This window comes from Leptidea sinapis, chromosome 34 (assembly GCF_905404315.1).
Source record: "Leptidea sinapis chromosome 34, ilLepSina1.1, whole genome shotgun sequence".
Lineage (NCBI taxonomy): Eukaryota > Metazoa > Arthropoda > Insecta > Lepidoptera > Pieridae > Leptidea > Leptidea sinapis.
This window is the reverse complement of record NC_066298.1, coordinates 11,291,332-11,310,966: the sequence shown is the minus strand read 5'-3', so window position 1 is coordinate 11,310,966 and position 19,635 is coordinate 11,291,332. Positions and strand designations below refer to the sequence as shown.

General features: G+C 35.4%; 1 protein-coding gene across 7 annotated transcripts in view; it reads right to left on the bottom strand.

Annotated features, from left to right (window-relative positions):
• Window positions 1-18,996, bottom strand: part of LOC126974898 (metaxin-2) — a 36,146-nt gene extending 17,150 nt beyond the window's left edge. Inside the window, exons 1-6 of one of the 7 annotated variants that reach the window (XM_050822617.1) lie at window positions 12,641-12,811; window positions 12,447-12,548; window positions 11,622-11,728; window positions 2,781-3,011; window positions 1,708-1,884; window positions 370-431 (exon numbers count right to left, since the gene is read on the bottom strand). In XM_050822617.1, coding sequence (XP_050678574.1) covers window positions 370-431; window positions 1,708-1,884; window positions 2,781-3,011; window positions 11,622-11,728; window positions 12,447-12,474 — 605 coding nt within the window. In that variant the 5' untranslated portion in view covers window positions 12,475-12,548; window positions 12,641-12,811. Of the gene's footprint in view, window positions 1-369; window positions 432-1,707; window positions 1,885-2,780; window positions 3,012-11,621; window positions 11,729-11,839; window positions 12,063-12,446; window positions 12,549-12,640; window positions 12,830-18,614 lie in introns of those variants that run through there. The other 6 variants (XM_050822614.1, XM_050822612.1, XM_050822615.1 and 3 more) reach the window with 6 other exon arrangements.
• Between the last annotated feature and the right edge of the window lie 639 nt (window positions 18,997-19,635).

Here is a 19,635-nt window from a genome sequence, read left to right as displayed (position 1 = left end):
CACTTATTAATGTCACAAGTTTACTTTTTTAGATTTACCTCCATTTGGTAAAAGGTTGAGCTATAAAGAGAAGAAGTGGCAAGAACATTCACCGTTTAACAAATCATTTCAATAACAATATATTATGTAAGTGATGCAACAAAAATACTCAAACGTCAAAAATGATTTAAACGAGTAAGTCAATAAAAAAAATATAAATAAACAAACAAGAGTTATTGAATACAGTAGATGCATCATCCACACACATAAAAGAATAAAGGTATTTTGGGGACGTTTTATTAGCAATTATAAAAAAATATAATAAATTTAATTTTAAGAACATGAAGCAGTTTCTGATTGGGAATGGAACAGTAAAAAAGTGATACTTACGTGCCAAAGAAGAAATCTTTGTCACCCAATCGTTGACTCAGTGAGTTACAACATTGCTCCACCTGAAAATTATAAATGATTAATAACAGATCTTGAACGGTATGAGAACTCCATCCATTTCAGCTGAAAGACGTCCACTGCTGTACAAAGCCCTCCCCCTAAGGTCGCCATGACGATCGCTTTTGCGCTGCCCTCATCCAACCTACTCCGGCAATCTTGACCTGATGAACAAAACTGCGTCGTCTGGTACGTGGTCGCCATTCCGAGGACTTTACTGCACCAAAGGCCATCTGTCCGTCGAGCTATGTGCCCTGCCCACTGCCACTTCGTGACTTTGGTTCTTCTACGGATCTCCTCATTTCTGATTCGTTCTCGCAGGGAAACTCCGAGCATAGGCCACTCCATTGCCTTCTGAGCGACAATGATGTTCCTCATAAGTAATATGCGAAATAATACAGCTTAATTCACCTGAATCTCTATAGTATATTTTAAGAGGAATATGTAAGCAATTCCTACGAGGTAGGTAGTATGTATTTTGTAGGCACGGGGTGAAGCCGAGGGCCTCAAAACAGGTACATAGTGGAATTGCTTTTTCTCTCAAGTACAATACGAAGTAATATCTATATTAATAAATAGAGAGCCGTTTTTTGCTTTCGGTCATACTGCGGAAAAGATGCAGCGTATTTGGGAGGTTGTAGTTATATATGTTGGTGATTACTTGTCTAGAACCTATACTTTTTTGACTTAGAAATGGCTATGTCTTGGCAATACAAATATATCAGTCAATGACATTTCATTACATAACATGACAATTCAGTACAATGAGCGACGGCGGGGTACTTAATTTATTTGGCGAAAAAACGTTTGTCGGGTCAGCACTTGTTTATAATAATTATTTTACCAATTAAATAGCAAATATTGAACTTTACAAACTATATGCTTCTATTTAAGTATTTTGACTGGCTTTCAAAACATTTACTAAAGGCTGGACAGCAGTTTCCAGTCAAAACATTCACTAGCTTAACAATATGGAAGAAGAGGATAAATGAAAGAGGGGTCACCTGACTCAGGAGCTTTCCTAGCCTATAGTAAGCTATACTGATAAAGGTGAGCGCACACTTATCCGAGCCGAATGCGTCGAACAAGTCGAACGAAACGAATTTTACAATTCTGTGAAATCTCATGAAACACGCACACTTCTCCGCGTCGAATCGTCTGTATCTGCATGAGATTTCATATAAAGAATTCTCAAATACGTTTCTTTCGCCGCGTTCGGCTCGCGTAAGTGTGCGTTCACCTTAAGTAATCCACTGAAGTTATACAAAAATACAAGCTTACATCAGCCAATACTTGGTCCAGGGTCTTGTCGTACCAATGTAGTGCTTTGAGCCTCTTTATAACACTGTTCCTTTTGGATCTGGTCTGCAGCCACCCAAGCGGCCAAGGATAGACAGATGAATTCCTTATTTTGGTCACCGTGTTGTAAGTTTCTTGATCCACCCAGGATATGTACAGCTGGAAAAATCAGTTTTATTGTAGTCATCTAGTGAGGCTAAAACAACCTCGGCCTTACTTAATATTATTAAATAGTATTGCGCCCTAGTTTTATGGATGTTGGTTCCGGGTGTAATTGATAATGAGACATTCCATCTTAGACAGACAGGTGTTTGTATTTTTTCAACATATTTGCGCGTAAAGTGAGTCTTATCACATCGTAATAAGGGACACAGAACGTACTATAACATACAGATGCATAATAATGTTATCTACGCACTAGATGCATAATAGAATTATCCCTACAAAGTTAGTACCTAACTGCAAATTATATGAGAGTAAACAGAGCATTTTAAATGTAACCGTGTAATACATAGTTTTTTTTTGTAAAAACAAAGAGGATTTATGCCGCTGAAAATCCATTTACATTTTTGTAACAAATAATTTTTTTCCCTAGTTAGGACGAGAAAACATTTATTTTTTTATATTTATAATTCACAACATATGCATTTTATCACTAACATTATAATTTTGAAGGCTGTATGGCTATATGTAATCAATCACCTTACATTTAGCGCGTGTAAAAAAAAAACAAAATAAGCACGCAATTTCCCATAATTTTCATATTTTGTTCGTATCGCATTTGTTGCTGTGACGTAAAAATTTCTAATTTTAGTACAGAAGATGAACAATTTATTAATTTAACCCCGCCAGAACAAAAAAAATGCAGCACATAATGTGAAATTGCCATGAAAAACAATCCAATGTTGGTTTTGACAATTGTACATTCACCAATTGTTTTTATAATTATTATTAAACGAGCAATGCAATAATACATTTTTGTTTTGAAAGTCATCGGCAACTTACTCACTAGACTCTGGGCTGATTTAACATATTTAAGTATTAACAATTCTTACCTCCGCATTAACTAAAACATTGGTAATAAGACTCATATAGGCTCTTAACTCTGCTTTCTCCTCGTTGCCCAACTTGCTGCACAGGGACACTCCTTTGTGCGCAGCAAACTGAACTATCGGTTCAAGCTCAGACACAACAAATGCTCCACACTTGATGAAAGGCACCCGACCAGACGGCGACATGAATTCTGCGTTCCACCGCATCTCCACTTCGAAAGGAAGATTACACATCTGCGAAATATATGTTTTTTTATTTGTTTGACTTGCCATTATTTTAAGTTTCAAGTAACACTGCAATAGTCTACCTAATACCTTGTGTACATTTGTGACCCAGCCTACTGAGATAGTAGAGGTCCCGGTAATTGCAAACATTTATATTATGATGAATATGGGTGTTTGCTTCGGAGAAATGGATGTTTATATTATGTATGCTTAACTATACATACTTACTATACATGATAGTAGTACAGGCTATGTCTAGTTTGGGGTAAGACAATTGGTGTAAAAGCGTGTCAATACTATATTGTTAATATTAGGTTGATTACCTTGACAATATTAATAAACCATTAATGATGGGAATTTAATAAAGAAAGTATGATGAGCCCCACTCAGTTTTATGGGTCCCTTCTTCAGATTCTGAAGTTCAATAAATGTTTATTATTGAGTGGTAATTTAAACAAAACACTTTTTAAAGCATTAAAACGCGTGTAATTGTACTAAGATTAGTTTTTGCGTAAAAGTTACATTTTTAATATTATTTTAGTTAACCAACGTTTTGTTACCTTTTCAGTGCAGTTTTATTTTAGTAAAATACTGTTTTGAATATGAACTTGACCTAGGCCGTAGTGTAAGGTGAAACGATCCCGCTGACATCCAGTGGCGGAGTTACCAGCAGGCTGAGTAGGCTGGAGCCTAGGGCGGCAAATTTAGTTCATAATTTTTTTATTTCGGTTTACAAATTTAAAAAACCAATATTACACACATAATACGAATTTCTAAATTAAAATATTTAACAAAAATCTAAATATTCTCATATACAGTGCTAATTAATAAATATTTCAACATCTCTGCATGAACAATTCCTAAACGCTTTACTAACTACTTATACATTAATGATTATGAACTTTTAGAATATCGCAATAGCGATTCGATATTATAATCGAAATTTAGTAATTTTTTACATAATATATTCTTCACTGATAACTGCTATAATTTATTCTCCGTGTACCTAATAATTATGAGATCTGCTTACCCAATTCAATCTTGATATAATATCTATGGTCTAATCATGATTGCTGCAGCAAGTTTGCAACTTCTCAAATTCAATTTCAGAAAGTAATTTTTTATGCGTAAAAAATACTGAATAAAATTGACTAATTTTTATTAAATAAAAAACTAGTTCAATATCTTATAGAGATCATATTAATCGAATAACTGATAGTTGAACGACTGTGATTTGACAATAAAAAAAATTCCCTCCACAAAATATGAAGTGAGACAATTTGCTCATTAGAAAATTGATACATTTTATAAGTTAATTATTTTATTTGTAGTAAGAAAGTTTGTAAAATCCAAATGAGCAGGCCTTAAGCGCTCATGTCGTACACGAATTATTTAAATTAAATGTTGACATCAGTAGATTTGATAACTTTTTCGTAAAGCAAACTTTTTCAGAAAATGCCAATCGGAATGAATTAATTATAATAAGATAAAACAATACTCAGCTGCAATTTTTTATTCAACGGCTTCTCTATAGTTAAATAAGTATATTAAAAAAAATGGAGTGAAAAAATGATTTTTTCGAAAGTTATCGTGTTTACTGTGAACACCATCATCAAAAATCCATACGATATGGCATTAAAATTACTACCTTTTAAATATAAAATAATTAATAATAACCGAAAAAATCATTTTTATAAGCTCAGCGATCATTTTTCTTTCTGATAAGTTGCTTTTTAAATAATATTCATGTACATCATATTTGTTAGGTACGCGCTGCGCACTTAAGGCATGCTATTGCGTAGTCGTATTTGTATTGTAACGCCAGAACAAACGACATGACGATTCGGTAAAAGTGTCTGGCTGAATGGATAACACAAGTGCAGCGCGATAGGGCTGATCACTACGTGAGCCGAAGCGGGCTACTGAGTTCGAGAGTAAGTGAAACAGATATAGTGTGGCTATACCAACGTCACTTCTCAAGGAATTCACGTCTTCTATTTAGTTCGTAACAAGAGAAAAGTCACTTTTGATGTTTGCGCCCTGCAATTTGTAACACTATATTAATGTTAATATTTAAGGGAACCCATATTTCTAGTTGTATACTATAATTTCTTGAAGTGTTTCGTGTGAATAATTTTATACCGTAACATCTCTGGTGAGTACAATAAAAATTTATCTATATATATAAAAATGAATTGCTGTTCGTTAGTCTCGCTAAAACTCGAGAACGGCTAGACCGATTTGGCTAATATTGGTCTTGAGTTATTTGTGGAAGTCCAGGGAAGGTATTAAAGGTGACTAAATATGAAAATGCTGCGAGTTAAATAAAACCAACAATTATGTTTTTCCTTCGATGTGTCCCCGTCGTTCAGAAATCAAATTGAAAGAATAGTTTAAAATGTATAACTAATTAGAATTTTTATAATTTCTAACTTTCTCAGGAGGTAAACAATAAACTTAATTTTAGCTTACTATAGTTGATGGATTAACTACAGTTGTTAACTATCTATCAGATTATGTTTATGTAGATTGATATATCTTAAGTTTTGTCACAAATTAAATTTCTGAACTATTTGAGGTACATTCAAAAGTTTAGGTCTTTTATTTATCGATTGAGGCAGCACGAAGTCTGCCGGGTCAGCTAGTATTGAATAAATAATTCTAGTGATTACGATGATTTATTCGTAATAAAAAAATTATTTAACTTGATAAGCAAAGCCTGTAAGACTTTTAATTTAATATTGTTTTGTTTCAATTTTTTTAATCAAAAATTGTTAGAATGAGTGATGGACGAAAGCGACTTAGTGGAGCTGAGTGTAATAATGAAATGAAAAACAGAAATTGGCTAGTTTATTCTGAAAGTAAAAAATCTGTATATTATATTTTATATAATACTTTTATAATACAAATATTATATTTTATATAATAATTATATAATACAAATTAACAACTAATTACAAGCTATATAAATTACACAATACTATACACGCCTATTATACAATACTATAATGAATTAGTTACAAATGAGATAAGTATTCAGAAAAAATAATGTAAGAATGGGGTTAAAAAAATCAGTAATTATTTAAATTATCACAAACCAATGATCTGAAAACATTTAACTTTTCATGAAATATGTCAATATGACTGTATGCTCTATTATAACAGCTACATGCCCGAATTATAAACCTGTTCTTTCCATGTACTGTTCTCGCATAGGCAACATCTAATACATCTTTACATCGGGATGTAGGCCTTCTGCAGTGTAATCCTATTTTACTTAATAGATATAGAGAATCAGCTATATTATGTAATAATTTATATAAAAATATTATGTCTCTATGGGTTCGACGGTCTTTCAAAGAACTTAAATCGTTGGAGTGAAAATTAAACGTGGGATCTAAATGTTGTCGGAATTCTAAATCCTTAATGAATTTATTTTGAATACGTTCCATGCAGTTTATATGAATATTATAGCAGGGGTTCCAAACAACTGACGCATACTCAAGATGTGACCTGACAAAAGCGTTGTATAAAATTAAATATGTATGCAATTTTTTAAACTCACTTCCCTGCCTTAAAATGAAACCAAGCATTTTATATGATTTATTAATTATACGATCATAGTGGGTTCTAAATGTGAGTTCACTATCCAGGATTACCCCCAAATCTCTAACCTCTTGAACTCTTTTTAATTTCGTGTCATATATCTGATAATTATACAGTATTGGATTAGATTTTCTTGAAAAACTTATGGCACAACATTTTTCAATATTTATAGTGAGACCATTTTTTAAGCAGTAATTACCAAGCTTATTCAAGTCAGTCTGGAGGAGGATGCTATCACCTGAATTCTTAATTTTTGTAAATATTTTATTATCATCAGCGTATAGAAGAGAGCTTGTATTCCGAAATAAATTGTCTATATCGTTGATGAAAATATTAAATAATAAAGGGCCAAGATGAGATCCTTGGGGAACGCCAGAAGTAATGGGGACAAAGTTGGAAGTATAGCCTTTAATCGTTACTGATTGGGTTCTATGTGTAAGGTAACTTTCTAGCCATCTTAGAAGGTTGCCATGGATACCGATGCCAGCTAATTTCTTAATTAATATAAAATGAGATATTTTATCAAAAGCTTTTGAGTAATCAGTATAAATGGCATCAACCTGATGTCCTTCGTCCATAGCCCTAATTACTATATCCACTAATTCACAAAGATTGGTCTCAGTGGATCTTTTGTTAAGAAAACCGTGTTGGTTTATTGATAAAATATTTCTTACAGCTGGGTAAATAGTATCATAGACTATTTTCTCAAATAATTTAGGAATAGTAGAAAGTTTTGATATAGGTCTATAGTTTTTTATATCGTGTCTATCACCGCTTTTAAGAATTGGAGTAACGTAACATGAAATTTGTGTTTCTTTCTGAATGTTCCGAAGCTCTGAGAAAAGTTGGTAATCAGATTCTAGACCATAAATTTTCCATTTTCTATGAGCCTTTAATTTATTTTTTATTATTTTAATAAGTCGTTTAGAGTACCAGGATGGGTATCTATGTGATTGCTTAACTTGTTTCAGAGAAACGTATTGATCTATTATAGTGTTGATAATGTTATAAAAAATATCAATTGATACTGCGACATTGTCAGAGTTTAATTCAGTGCACCAGTCAATTTTAGAAAGAGCATTATTAATCGCGTCATAGTCTGCATGGTGAAAACGGCGCACTAGCCGCGGTGCGGGAGGGAGACAAGATATTTCCTGATCCAATGCGCTACGTATTACTAATGCCGGGTGATGCTGTGCATCCTCGCTTATCAGTGGTTCAGAACAACGTGAAACAGAGCAAAGAAAATTTGTTATTACTAAGTCTAGAAGTCTACTATTATTATTTAATTGATATAATCCAGCGAAACAAAGAAAAGAGTTTAAGTTATATTCTAGATTTCCACTAGACGGATTTACTATTGACAATGCATCACTGAATACATGATTTGGAGTCTTATCCCCCCTAGCATTACTTATGTTGAAGTCGCCCAAAATTAAATATCTATCATTTGAATTATTCATGATTATATTGGACAGAAATTCGAAAAGACCTTGTTGTCCGTCGAGCTGTTCAGGGCTATGTGGAAAGTATGCACAATATATCTTCAAGCATTTCAACACGGGTGCTTTAGACAGGACAATATTGACGAAAACAACCTCGGCGTGCGGCAAAGACGGAGGCGTAGCGGAGATGTCGCGCTCGTCGACGTGCAACGTGCGGCGCACGGCCACCAGCACGCCGCCACCACGACCCGCTCCCTCGCGGTCCGCGCGATATACTAAGTATCTTGAATCGAAAATTTCGTAATCAAAAATTCCTGGCAGAAGCTTCTGTCAAACAAATAACGTCATAATCATTTGAAAGTAGATTATTTAAAAAGGCATGTGTTTTGGTTCGTAAACCACGAACATTTTGATAATAAACCTTAATACCCATAATTAAAATAAATAGTAGATACTTTATTTCTTATTAAGAGGACTGTTTCAGATTTATTATTACGAACACAGAACACTAAAATTTTTGGACTATAGGTGACTAATAATAATTTCAAATGAATTAATATGAATGAAATAATGAAATAAGCCGGGATTGTTTTCTATCTATACTAATATTATAAAGCTGCAGTGTTTGTTTGTTTGTTTGAACGCGTTAATCTCTGGTCCGATTTGAATGATTCTTTCAGTGTTGGGTAGTCCATTTATCGAGGAAGGCTATAGGCTATGTTTTTTATTTTTCAAAATTAGGGATCCGTAATAAAATTGCTATTTTGTAACACAAGGTGTAAAATCGAAAACCTATTTTTGCGTGCGCTGCAAAAACTATTGACAATAGAACAAAATGATGTACAGGCTATATATGTATAGGCAATATTTTATTACTTATAAAACTATCGCGTGAATTATACTTTATATGGCAAAACAACGTTTGCCGGGTCAGCTAGTCTTTACTAGCTGTATATTCTTTAATATAACCAAACTATAAAGGCATAAAAAGGCATTTATTTTCTCAAAATTGATTCCTTTAGAATTCTTTTTGATGTCATTTCTTATACTACTAGATACTACTACCGCTTCGGAAACAAATGGCGCTCTGAGAGAGAAGAAGCGGCGCAAGAAACTCTCCCAGCATTCTTTTTTTTGCGCTCTTTTCAAAAAAAATATACAATATTGTACAGTCATTTCTATCGCTATAAAATAATCACAATCTAGTCCCAGGCTGTCCGATCATTTAGATATTCAGCAGTGGAGTTATAGGATTTACGACAGAGCCATTTTTTTTATAAAACATTTAAATTTATTTATAGATAATGCCTGAACAGTGGCTGGGACTTTATTGTAGAAGTGTATACATTTACCCTTAAAGCTATTATGTATCTTATGAAGCCTACTAGAATTAGTTACAAGCAATCCCTTATTTCTAGTGTTATAATAATGAAAATCACTATTAAGAGCAAAAGGTGACGATTTTTGTGAACATATATTAAATTTTCATAAATGTACTGACAATGAACAGTCATAATATTTATTTCTTTAAATTTTTCTTTGAGAGACTGTCTATAACCAAGCTGATATATATCACCTGAAAATAGTGAAAATAACTAAAGTACACTAATCTAGCGGTCGCAACATTCGTGTACTCTCTAATTTTTCTAACTGCATATGCCGCAGAGCTGAGTCTATCTGCTAGATGGGTAATATGTGGACCCCACTGAAGCTTTTTATCTAACGTGATACCCAAGAAGACCGTAGTGTCCACAAGTTCCAATCTCTGGTCATTTATAAGTACTTTGGTTTGTACCTCCGCTGTGTTAGGTGTAATGAACCGTAAACACTTTGTTGTTTTACTGTTTAAGTGCAGATTATTCGTCTCAAACCAACGCACTATCTTTGAGAGTGCATTGCTTACCTCGTCATCAATATCCACACGTCGCTTCACTTTAAAAATAAGTGAAGTATCATCAGCAAACAATACAATCTCATGGCTATCATCTACCACAAACGGTAGATCGTTAATATATATAAGAAACAAGAAAGGACCGAGAATAGAACCCTGTGGAACACCTATTTCCACAGGTTTACCCGAAGACCGTTTGCCATTTACATTGACTATCTGAACTCTTTTGCTTAAATATGATTTTAACAGATTTAGGGCTCTATTTTTCACTCCATAATGCTTAGTAATGTTTCATACTATATGACATATAGAACTACCTATTTAAGTTTCACACTCAAATCATTTGTTATGTTCATTGGTCACATCACAAAAATGACCGTGTCCAAGCCACATATCTTTTAACTCGCAAAGCCGACCAATATATGAAGCTGAGAGATGGATGATATCTCCCTCACACACATTGTATTGCAGTTTTGAATCACTCATTATATTCTTATCAATTGAAAATATTATGAAAAAATATACATTTAGGTAATAACCTGTTAAACCTATCTATAAGATTGGTTTAACGGGTTTGCATAAAGAATTAGCAGGAGTGCTCTGACTTGACATTGGCCCATTGTGATTTCATATATTGATTACGCTAGAAGATCATCAGAGATTGAATTTAATTTTGAGTTGAGTGTTAGTACCAGTGGCACACGGAACAATTTGGTTAGGCGAGTAAGCAAGACCTGTAGGACATTTTTAAAAGAAATAAAAAAAGGATTTTTCAATTGAAAATGCCTTCATGACTGTTGTTAAGTTGTGTAGAAATCATATTATCGATCAAGGGATCATCGTCCCAAGGGTAGTGGAATGACTTTTCATGTGTAAGCACACTAATTAGGTTATCAATAATGTTGCCATTGGATTATAAAATAAATAATTTATATCAATAGAATTTATCATTTAACTCTGGGTTTCATAATAAGTTTACGATTTATTTAGTTCGTCAAAAAATTTGCTAATTTATAAACTATCTTAGTTTAAAATATATTTTTACATTTTAAATAATGATTATTATATTTATATAATGATTAAATTCATGACCTATTGATGAATGTCGTCGTAGACAGATTGCAATATATTATTTATATATAAAAAATGTTAATGTAAAACTTACTATTCAAAGCCACAACCTGAGAGTTGAACAAGACATCACTAGATGTACGAAGCATGTGTCACTCAAATGGTTGGCTCAGTTGTAAGAGCTCTCGGACAGAACCCGAGAGTCACACGTTAGAGTCCTTCTTAATCTTCCATAAATTTTGGTTACAAAATTAATATATAATTAATCCCAAAAGTGAGTAGTTGTAACAATGACATTCTCTACTTGTGTTTTTAACATTGTAAATGTATTTTGTAGGTTTTGTGTGCTTAAATTTTGTGATTTTAATAAATATTCAAGTGAAAATATGTTTGTTAATCCTATTTTGAATAAAAATATTTGAATTAGCTTAGGAGAAAACTTTACAGGTTAAGAGGTGCAGCAGCATCAGAGGTGTCTGGAAGTGCAGAGTAAACAGCAGTGCTGGTTTGAATCCAGCATACTCCTTAATTTTAGTTTCAATAAAAAGAATAGTTTAAAAAAAACAGACAATGCAGCACAAGATAGCAGTAAAAAAGGGAACAAACCTTTAGAAATGCTTGCACAGCAAGACAGCTAGCATTATCAGGTAACAGAATCTGCTCTACTTCATACGGTTGAAACAACTTCACATTGTCTGGCCATGGCTCTTGAGCTGAAAATTAAGTCTAAAATTTATTGTTTGATCACTTATAAATTGATAATTAACATGTTATTATCAATGAATCTATAAAGTACATAAATTTGGAAGTATATGAAATCTTACATTATTTTCTATGTGAACAGACAAGCAAGAGACACTAAGTGAAACACACCTGCCCTTCACAATGCAGTGCCACTCAGGATTGAACCAAAAATTTTAAGGGGCATCACAATTCCGACAATTAGTAGTTTGTTAATAGTTATTCAAATAATTATGGTGAGTAACTACTAAATCAACAATCTAATGCACATAGCACAATTTTCAATCAATTAGTCTCCACCACTAAATAGAAGTCATAAATTTATGTTTTGGTATGAATTATAACATGAGTCAAATCATTAAATAATTAACACAATAAATATTAAAGTTATAGTTTGAATTAATTTGCTGATGTTATAGTGTAATGTGTGAATGAAAGAAATCACATAAATATCTATCATTTGTCAAGTATTGAATCTTCTTCATATAGTATTATGCATTTCAAGGATTCAAAGTAATTATTTTATATTTAATGTAAAACAAATATTAAATTCAAAATACTTGTTAGAACATTGCAAATGCCTATTAATGGATTATCACACAATTCACAGGATTTCCATGTTGCTTTAAGTAAAACAAACATTAAAAAGTTAAAATGAAAATTTCACACAATTTCATAATCTGTATGTACCAAAGACGAATTTATCATCTAATGCCATTACTCCTGCGCTCCTGCAGTTAGCTTTACCAAGAAATGATGCAATAGGCAATCACTAAGTAGAGCAAACCGCGTCTAAAATTAAATAAATATGTCAGAGATTTGGGATAAAACAATAATTATATAACCAACAGTATAAATAAACAAAACTTGGTCGATATACACACCGCTCATTGAAGTTACTATTGTATCCTTTAGTGACATCTCAGGCATTTTAAATAGTTTCAATTAAACTATAACTAAGAATTTAAATTAATTAATATAGTTTATTTATAATTATTAGTATATCCGATTTTAAAAGTATTCGAATTTTCAATTCCAATCAGCAAATTTTGACTGTTTTGAATATTGAATCATTGATGTTACTTTGACAAATTACATTTTTTTTTGGAGTTTATGGCATGGTAATTAACCCTTTAGGCCATTTGACAAATGACATTTGAGTTGAAAAGTTGCCAATTACTTCTTTTAAAAGGCAATAATAATAATAATAATAATATGTCATTTATTTCAGGCATTTTAAACCCATTACAGTTAATTGAATGAAATAGAATAAGATGTACTTAAAAATAAAGTTGTATACATCACAGTACTTAATAATTAAATAACTTAAAACTAAGATTGCCCCAAAGGGGGGTTCGTACAAAAAGTAATGTACTGATAATACTATTTCCGGTTACGATGCACCGAAAGCCAGTAATGGAGTATAGGATTCTCTGGGTGCTCAGAGCATACACTGAGAATTTCGTTTTCGGATTCGCGAATGCGAGACCAAAAAGCAGCAACTCGTGATCTTATCACTGCGAAATAATCGGGGACTCTGGCGTCGGCAAACATGCCCGACGCACTGCAATATTTGGGCAGTCTCATCAGAATACGGTATGCATTATTATACTGCACTCTGATGCTGCTTCGTGCAGTTTTAGTGCAGTTGACCCAAAGCTGACACGTGTAGAAGCATTGACAATATGCTCTAAATAGTGTCAGCTTCGCCTCAGGACTGCACCGTGTAAACCGGCGTGCGAGCATATTGCATCGAACAGCCAGAGCCCTCCGCTCGCGTTCTATATCTTCGCTATCACACAAATTCTCAGTTAGGATATGCCCCAAGTACCTGAATCGGTCCACTCTATCTATGGATACACCGTCTAAAAAGACCATCGGAATTCTCTCCAGACCTTTCTTAGCCGGAAACACCATCATTTGTGTTTTTTTTACATTATATTTGAGGCCGTGCTGCCTTGCATATTTTTCACAGATAGCCAGCAGTTTCCTGAGGCCTCTGATTGAGGGACTTAAAAGCACCATATCGTCAGCGTAGCTGAAGTTATTCACTCACGTTTTCCCTATATGACAGCCAACTCCGGCACTCCTAAGTTCCACATTCAGATCATTGACATAAAGGCTAAAGAGATCCGGAGAGGTTAGCCCTCCTTGACGCACGCCGCACTCTAATCTAAAGTCATTAGAGATGGCTTCGCCCCATTTTACATAATTTGTTTGGTTTCATAATAATAATCAAATAATTGTGATGGCTTAGGTAATAAGTAAATAATAACTTAATCAATTTCTATAATATATTAATAATTATGTATTATTTGTTCTGTTGCTTGGTAAAAGTATTTGTTGAAAATACCGATTTTTGTTATACCGGGATGAGAACTGAAGAAAATACTTTTAAAGACGGGTTGCACTCCGGAAGTGCCAGCAGAAGTGAGAACTGGAATATTAAACCCATTCATAATTTCAACGACTGACTTACGAATTTTCAATCAGAGGCCTACCATCAACTTTTAATAAGCGATGCAGTTCAGCATAGGTACCTAAACTGAATCACTAAAATTCGTACCATGAAATGCTTTTTACTGAATGGCGTCTAGATAGCTTATGAAGAATGAACGAAATAAATTTGTCTGTGGTCCGCGGTGTGAGAAAGACATGACACTCTACAGTCGTTGCATCAGTTTGTCTCTCTTACTCGAATGCGTTTCGAAACCTAAGATGATATGATTTTAGCGGTATTTTGCAGAGAAAATACTTAAAATACATTTTAAAATTGCACTTTATAGCGTCAAATTATAAACCATTAAGCCCTTTTTTGTACTTATTAAATAATAGTAATATAAATAAATATAGTTGTTTGAATTACAAATTAAATGTTTGCTTAGGTGTTTTCGTAAAAATAACGAGTTATGAACGCACCTCGCAATTCGTTCTTGCGAACAGGCTATACACCTGGCCCTTACTGCCTCGTCTTTAGTATTTTCATTTCTGGTATTTATTTTCAGAATTTTGTTTTACAAAAAAGTCCAATAAAGTATTCTAATCTCATCTTTCATCAATAAAGTTTTTCTTTTTTGTATGTTTCCACTATTTTTTAAAAGTTATTAACAACACGATTCACTTTCCTCTGAGGAAGTAGCAACTTTTTTCGAATCGCTCGCTTTGACACATAAGCTATCCAGTTTAGGTTGAAATAGTACAAATATACGAACTAAATCAGTTTGCGATTCATTTGATATCATTTTTGACATTCAATTGACATCATTGCGATTTAATAAGTTGATTTGACGTCAACCTAAATTAGATAGCTCTAATCACGTCGTGGTACGAAATAGCAAAGCAGTTAATTTTAGGTTGTCAATTGAATCGCAATAAGAGTTCATGGTAGGCCCCCAGGTCACTTTAAAGCATTTAAAATTCTCAAAAAGTTACTCATCTAAGCTAAGGATGTTTGAATTAAGATTATATAGGTTTGAGTAATTTTGATTTAATTTATAATTAAAAGTGGTTTCGTAAATAAGAGCATGCACAATTTTTAAGGTAGGTGGTATAGGTATCTTAGCTACTTGGAAACACTACCAAAAAAGGGTGTTCCTTGATTTATATTTTATGAAGAGGACCACGCTGTGTCAGGAACACATTTAATTCAAGTGCTATTGCTGGACGTCATTTTCTGCTTCAGTGAAAAGTCATCACAATTACACACATTATTATACTACTTACTTTGCATATTTGTTTATCTTTGTACAATCATAGAAAACGCCCTATCTTGAGATATAATATAGATTAACCCAAATGCGTAACCTTTTGACAAAATTCCAGTTCAACCCAAAGGATAAAATCAATAAGCAATTGATACAGAATAAAAATGAATTGAGAAACTGTCCTTATTCAGTTAGATACTGCATGTAAACACTGATCTAGTCGAAATGGAAAAAGCTTTGCGCTTGCTCGTCCAGTCGTCCCTCAAATTATGCCAGCGAGGAAAGGCTAGATGAGGACGTCCAGGACACTTTATTTTGCAGGCATGACATCTGGCATCCTACAACAGCGCGTTTTAGGAGAAAAACTCTTGCCTTGCACAGCCACTTTATGGAATCAATTACCGGCTGCAATTTGCCCGAAACTGTGCTTTCCCCGGGGTATAAAAAGAATAGAGGAGTCCCAGGCCCATGGGTATCGTAAGAGGCGAGTAAGGGCTTTTTAGAAGTGGGAGAGTCACGCTGCCGTCTTTTGACATCAGAACAATCGGGCCAAACTCGTCCGGGTTAATTACTCACACTCACACTCGCACAGAATACCGGCGTGAAGTAGCGGTCTAGTGCCACTATGTTTCGCATGGGTTAGTGTTGAGGACCGGTGGCTATCCCCCTGTCATGATGTCATATTTAACGTACCCCGGGTACAAAATTGAGCACAATTTTCTGCCTCATGCCGGGGTATGTCTGTACGTTAGGGAGAATTTCTGTTGTCACCGTCTCGGCAATTTTGAGGGTAGGGACCTGTCCACTCTCTGGCTTAGAGGACCGCGTCCGCATCTATGCGTGTGTATACAGGTCCCATAGTGGTAACGCAGAAACCGATCATCTCATGGGCTGCGTTCAAGCGGCAATCGACCACGTGCTTGCACAGATCCCCTTCGCTGAAATCGTTGTCTTGGGTGATTTCAAGGGGCACAATGCCGAATGGCTTGGATCACGTACACGACAGACTACGCAGGCCGATCTGTGCATAATTTCACATTGGCGTATGGTCTGCCCCAATTGGTTGAGTCACCAACGCGGATCGCGGATGTGGATAGCCATATGCCGTCCTTATTGGATCTTCTGCTGACTACACATCCCGATAGTTACCAGGTCTCTGTCGACGCCCCTCTCGGAACGTCCGACCATTGCCTGGTCAGGAGTGTAGTGGCCATCCGACTCCAACGTCGCAGACCACCAGCGACCCGCCGCATTTGGCACTACAAGTCAGCAGATTGGGATAGGATGCGACCCTTTTTTGCATCCTACCCTTGGTGCAAGGTTTGTTTCCCTTCGGATGATCCTAGTGCCTGCACCGTTGCAGTAGCCGATGTGATACTGCAGGGCATGGATATTTTTATACCAAGCTCTGTGGTACCGATCGGTGGCAGATCACAGCCCTGGTTCGATGCGTCAGTTAAAACAGCATCCGACTGCAAAAAACAGACGTATCGAACTTGGGTTGTGACGCTGGGCACAAAGATCCGGCACTTTTATTCCAAAGGCGGAGTCCCTGACTCATGGAAGTCAGCCCTTGTCCATCCGATCCAAAAAAAAGGAGACAGTTCGGATCCGGCAAACTACAGGCCTATTGCTATTACCTCCCTGCTCTCCAAAATCATGGAGAGCATAATTAGCCGTCAGCTCTTCGTATACCTAGAGGGTCACCAGTTGATCAACGACCGACAATACGGCTTTCGCCATGGTTGGTCAGCAGGTGATCTTCTGGTATACCTAACACATAGATGGGCAGCATGACATTCATTGCTATGCAGACGACAGCACTGGTGATGCCATATACACGGGCCGTGCAGGTCTCTCTCGGGAAATCGTCGACCAGTGCCGGGAGCAACTTGTGTCTTCTATCGAGTCCTCTCTTGAGAAGGTCGCGGAATGGGGTAAATTGAACCTTGTCCAATTTAACCCCCAGAAGACTCAAGTTTGCGCGTTTACCACTAAAAAAACCCCAATTGTCGTATCACCGTTTTTCGGCAACACTTCCCTTAAAGCCTCGCCTAGTATCGAAATACTGGGTCTTGAAATCTCGAGCGATTGCCAATTCCGTGGCCATCTGGAGGGCAAAGCCAAATAAGCTTCAAAGAAACTGGGCGTCATTAATAGATCACGGCAATACTTCAAGCCGGCCCACATTCTAGCGCTCCACAAAGCACAGGTCCGGCCACACATGGAGTATTACTGTCATCTCTGGTCTGGCGCACCCCAGTATCAGCTCGATCCATTTGACCGCGTGCAACGCAGAGCAGCTCGAATTGTCGGGGACCCAGTGCTCTGTGAACGGCTGGATCACTAGGCGTTGCGTAGAGACGTCCCTTCATTGTGTATCTTCTACCGCATTTATCACGGGGAGTGTTCCGAAGAGCTGTTTAACCTTATTCCTGCGGCCGAATTCCACCTTCGCACGACACGCCACAAGTTAGGATATCATCCCCTCCATCTAGATGTGTGGGGGTCCTCAACAGTGCGGTTTTCAAGGAGCTTTCTTTCACGTACTACAAAGCTGTGGAATGAACTTTCTTTCAACTGAAACTTTGAATTGAAACTTCAAAAAACGCGCACACCTTCTTTAAAGGCCGGAAACGCTCCTGTGATTCCTCAAGTGTTGCAAGAGATTGTGGGCGGCTGTGATCACTTAACAACAGGTGACCCGTACGCTTGTTTGTCCTCCTATTCCATAAAAAAAAGAAACGATATGATTTAGGGACTTCAAGCATAGAGCATGCTCTCAATTTAAAAGCCGGCAACGCTTCTTTTGAGTCCTGGTGTTGCGGATATCCAAGGACGATTGCCTCACCACGCTCCATCAAATGAGCCTCTTGATCTCTTAAATAAAAACGGGAGAATCAGCATCAAGAGTGCCCGCACAGATATCCGACAGTTAAATCATCTTAGGTTTTTAGAAAACATACTAGAACTTAGTTTTAAGTACGTGGAAATATCGGGTAACTTAAAAAATCTTGAATCTTGCTAATTTTCCCGTTATAAGTGCTAATAAATTTTGATATCTCAACATAATAATTCTATAAAAGTTGAAGCAAAACAGAGATAGCTTTATGAACAAAAAACGAGAAGGATCTTTTATATAAAAGCTACTCACCCATTTGAATCAACTTCGTTATATTATCGCCAACACAAGCAACATTTTTATTTAGCAAGTCTATACCAAATGCAAACTCTTCATCATCAAAATCGAAAGGTCTCTCGAGAGGTTCAGTTTGCTTGGCATCATTCGCTAAATTTGATTTGGAGTGAATAAGCTCATTATATTTACGAAATATCGAATCACCAGCCCTACTCGTCGGTGAAGATGACCTTGGTGTTGCAATCGGCGAATCAAAACTCCAGTCATTAGAAAGAGATGACTTTAATTTAGGCTCTTTTAATTCTTTATCCCACATATTGTATACGCTCATTTTGAATTTTGTTTCGTTTTCCGAAAATGTATAGTTAAATGACTATTATAAGACTATTGTGGTCTAACTATAGGTCCAAATATCAACTATTAACTGACATTCTTCTTTCAGTTGTCAGTATATTTCGTTTTTGCGACAGATAAGTACTTGACTAGAAGATCAATATCTATGCTATCAACTTACGTCCATGTTTGAATAATGGACTTACTAACAATATAACCTACCAAACCTACTAGCGTAGCGTTTGCTAGATACTGTTATAACCATAATGTTAACACAAGGAACAGACATAAACTTTTAATGCCTACAACTCGGCTAACTGACTCAAGTTAGTAAGTCGATTGTGGGGCGATGTACGTATTTGCTTTTACAAAAATATCCCAGAGAATGTTCAAAACAAATGCATTACGAAATTCAAATATTTGTTTAAAAAACTTATGTGTTAGCTTACTATAACATAAATTACTTTCTTAATGATAACACAGATTGGGAATGGAGCGACCGCACTCAGGCTAAATAATAATTTTGATTGTACGATATTACATTGTAACCATATTTTTTATGAAAAAAAATTGAAGCCGGCTGAGTTTCTTGCGCCAGTTCTTCTCAGGCCTGAGGCATAGATACTTTTTAAAATTGTTGGCAGTTTTTGACATTGAATAAGTGACAACAAATCCTATTTTGAATAAAAATATTTGAATTTGA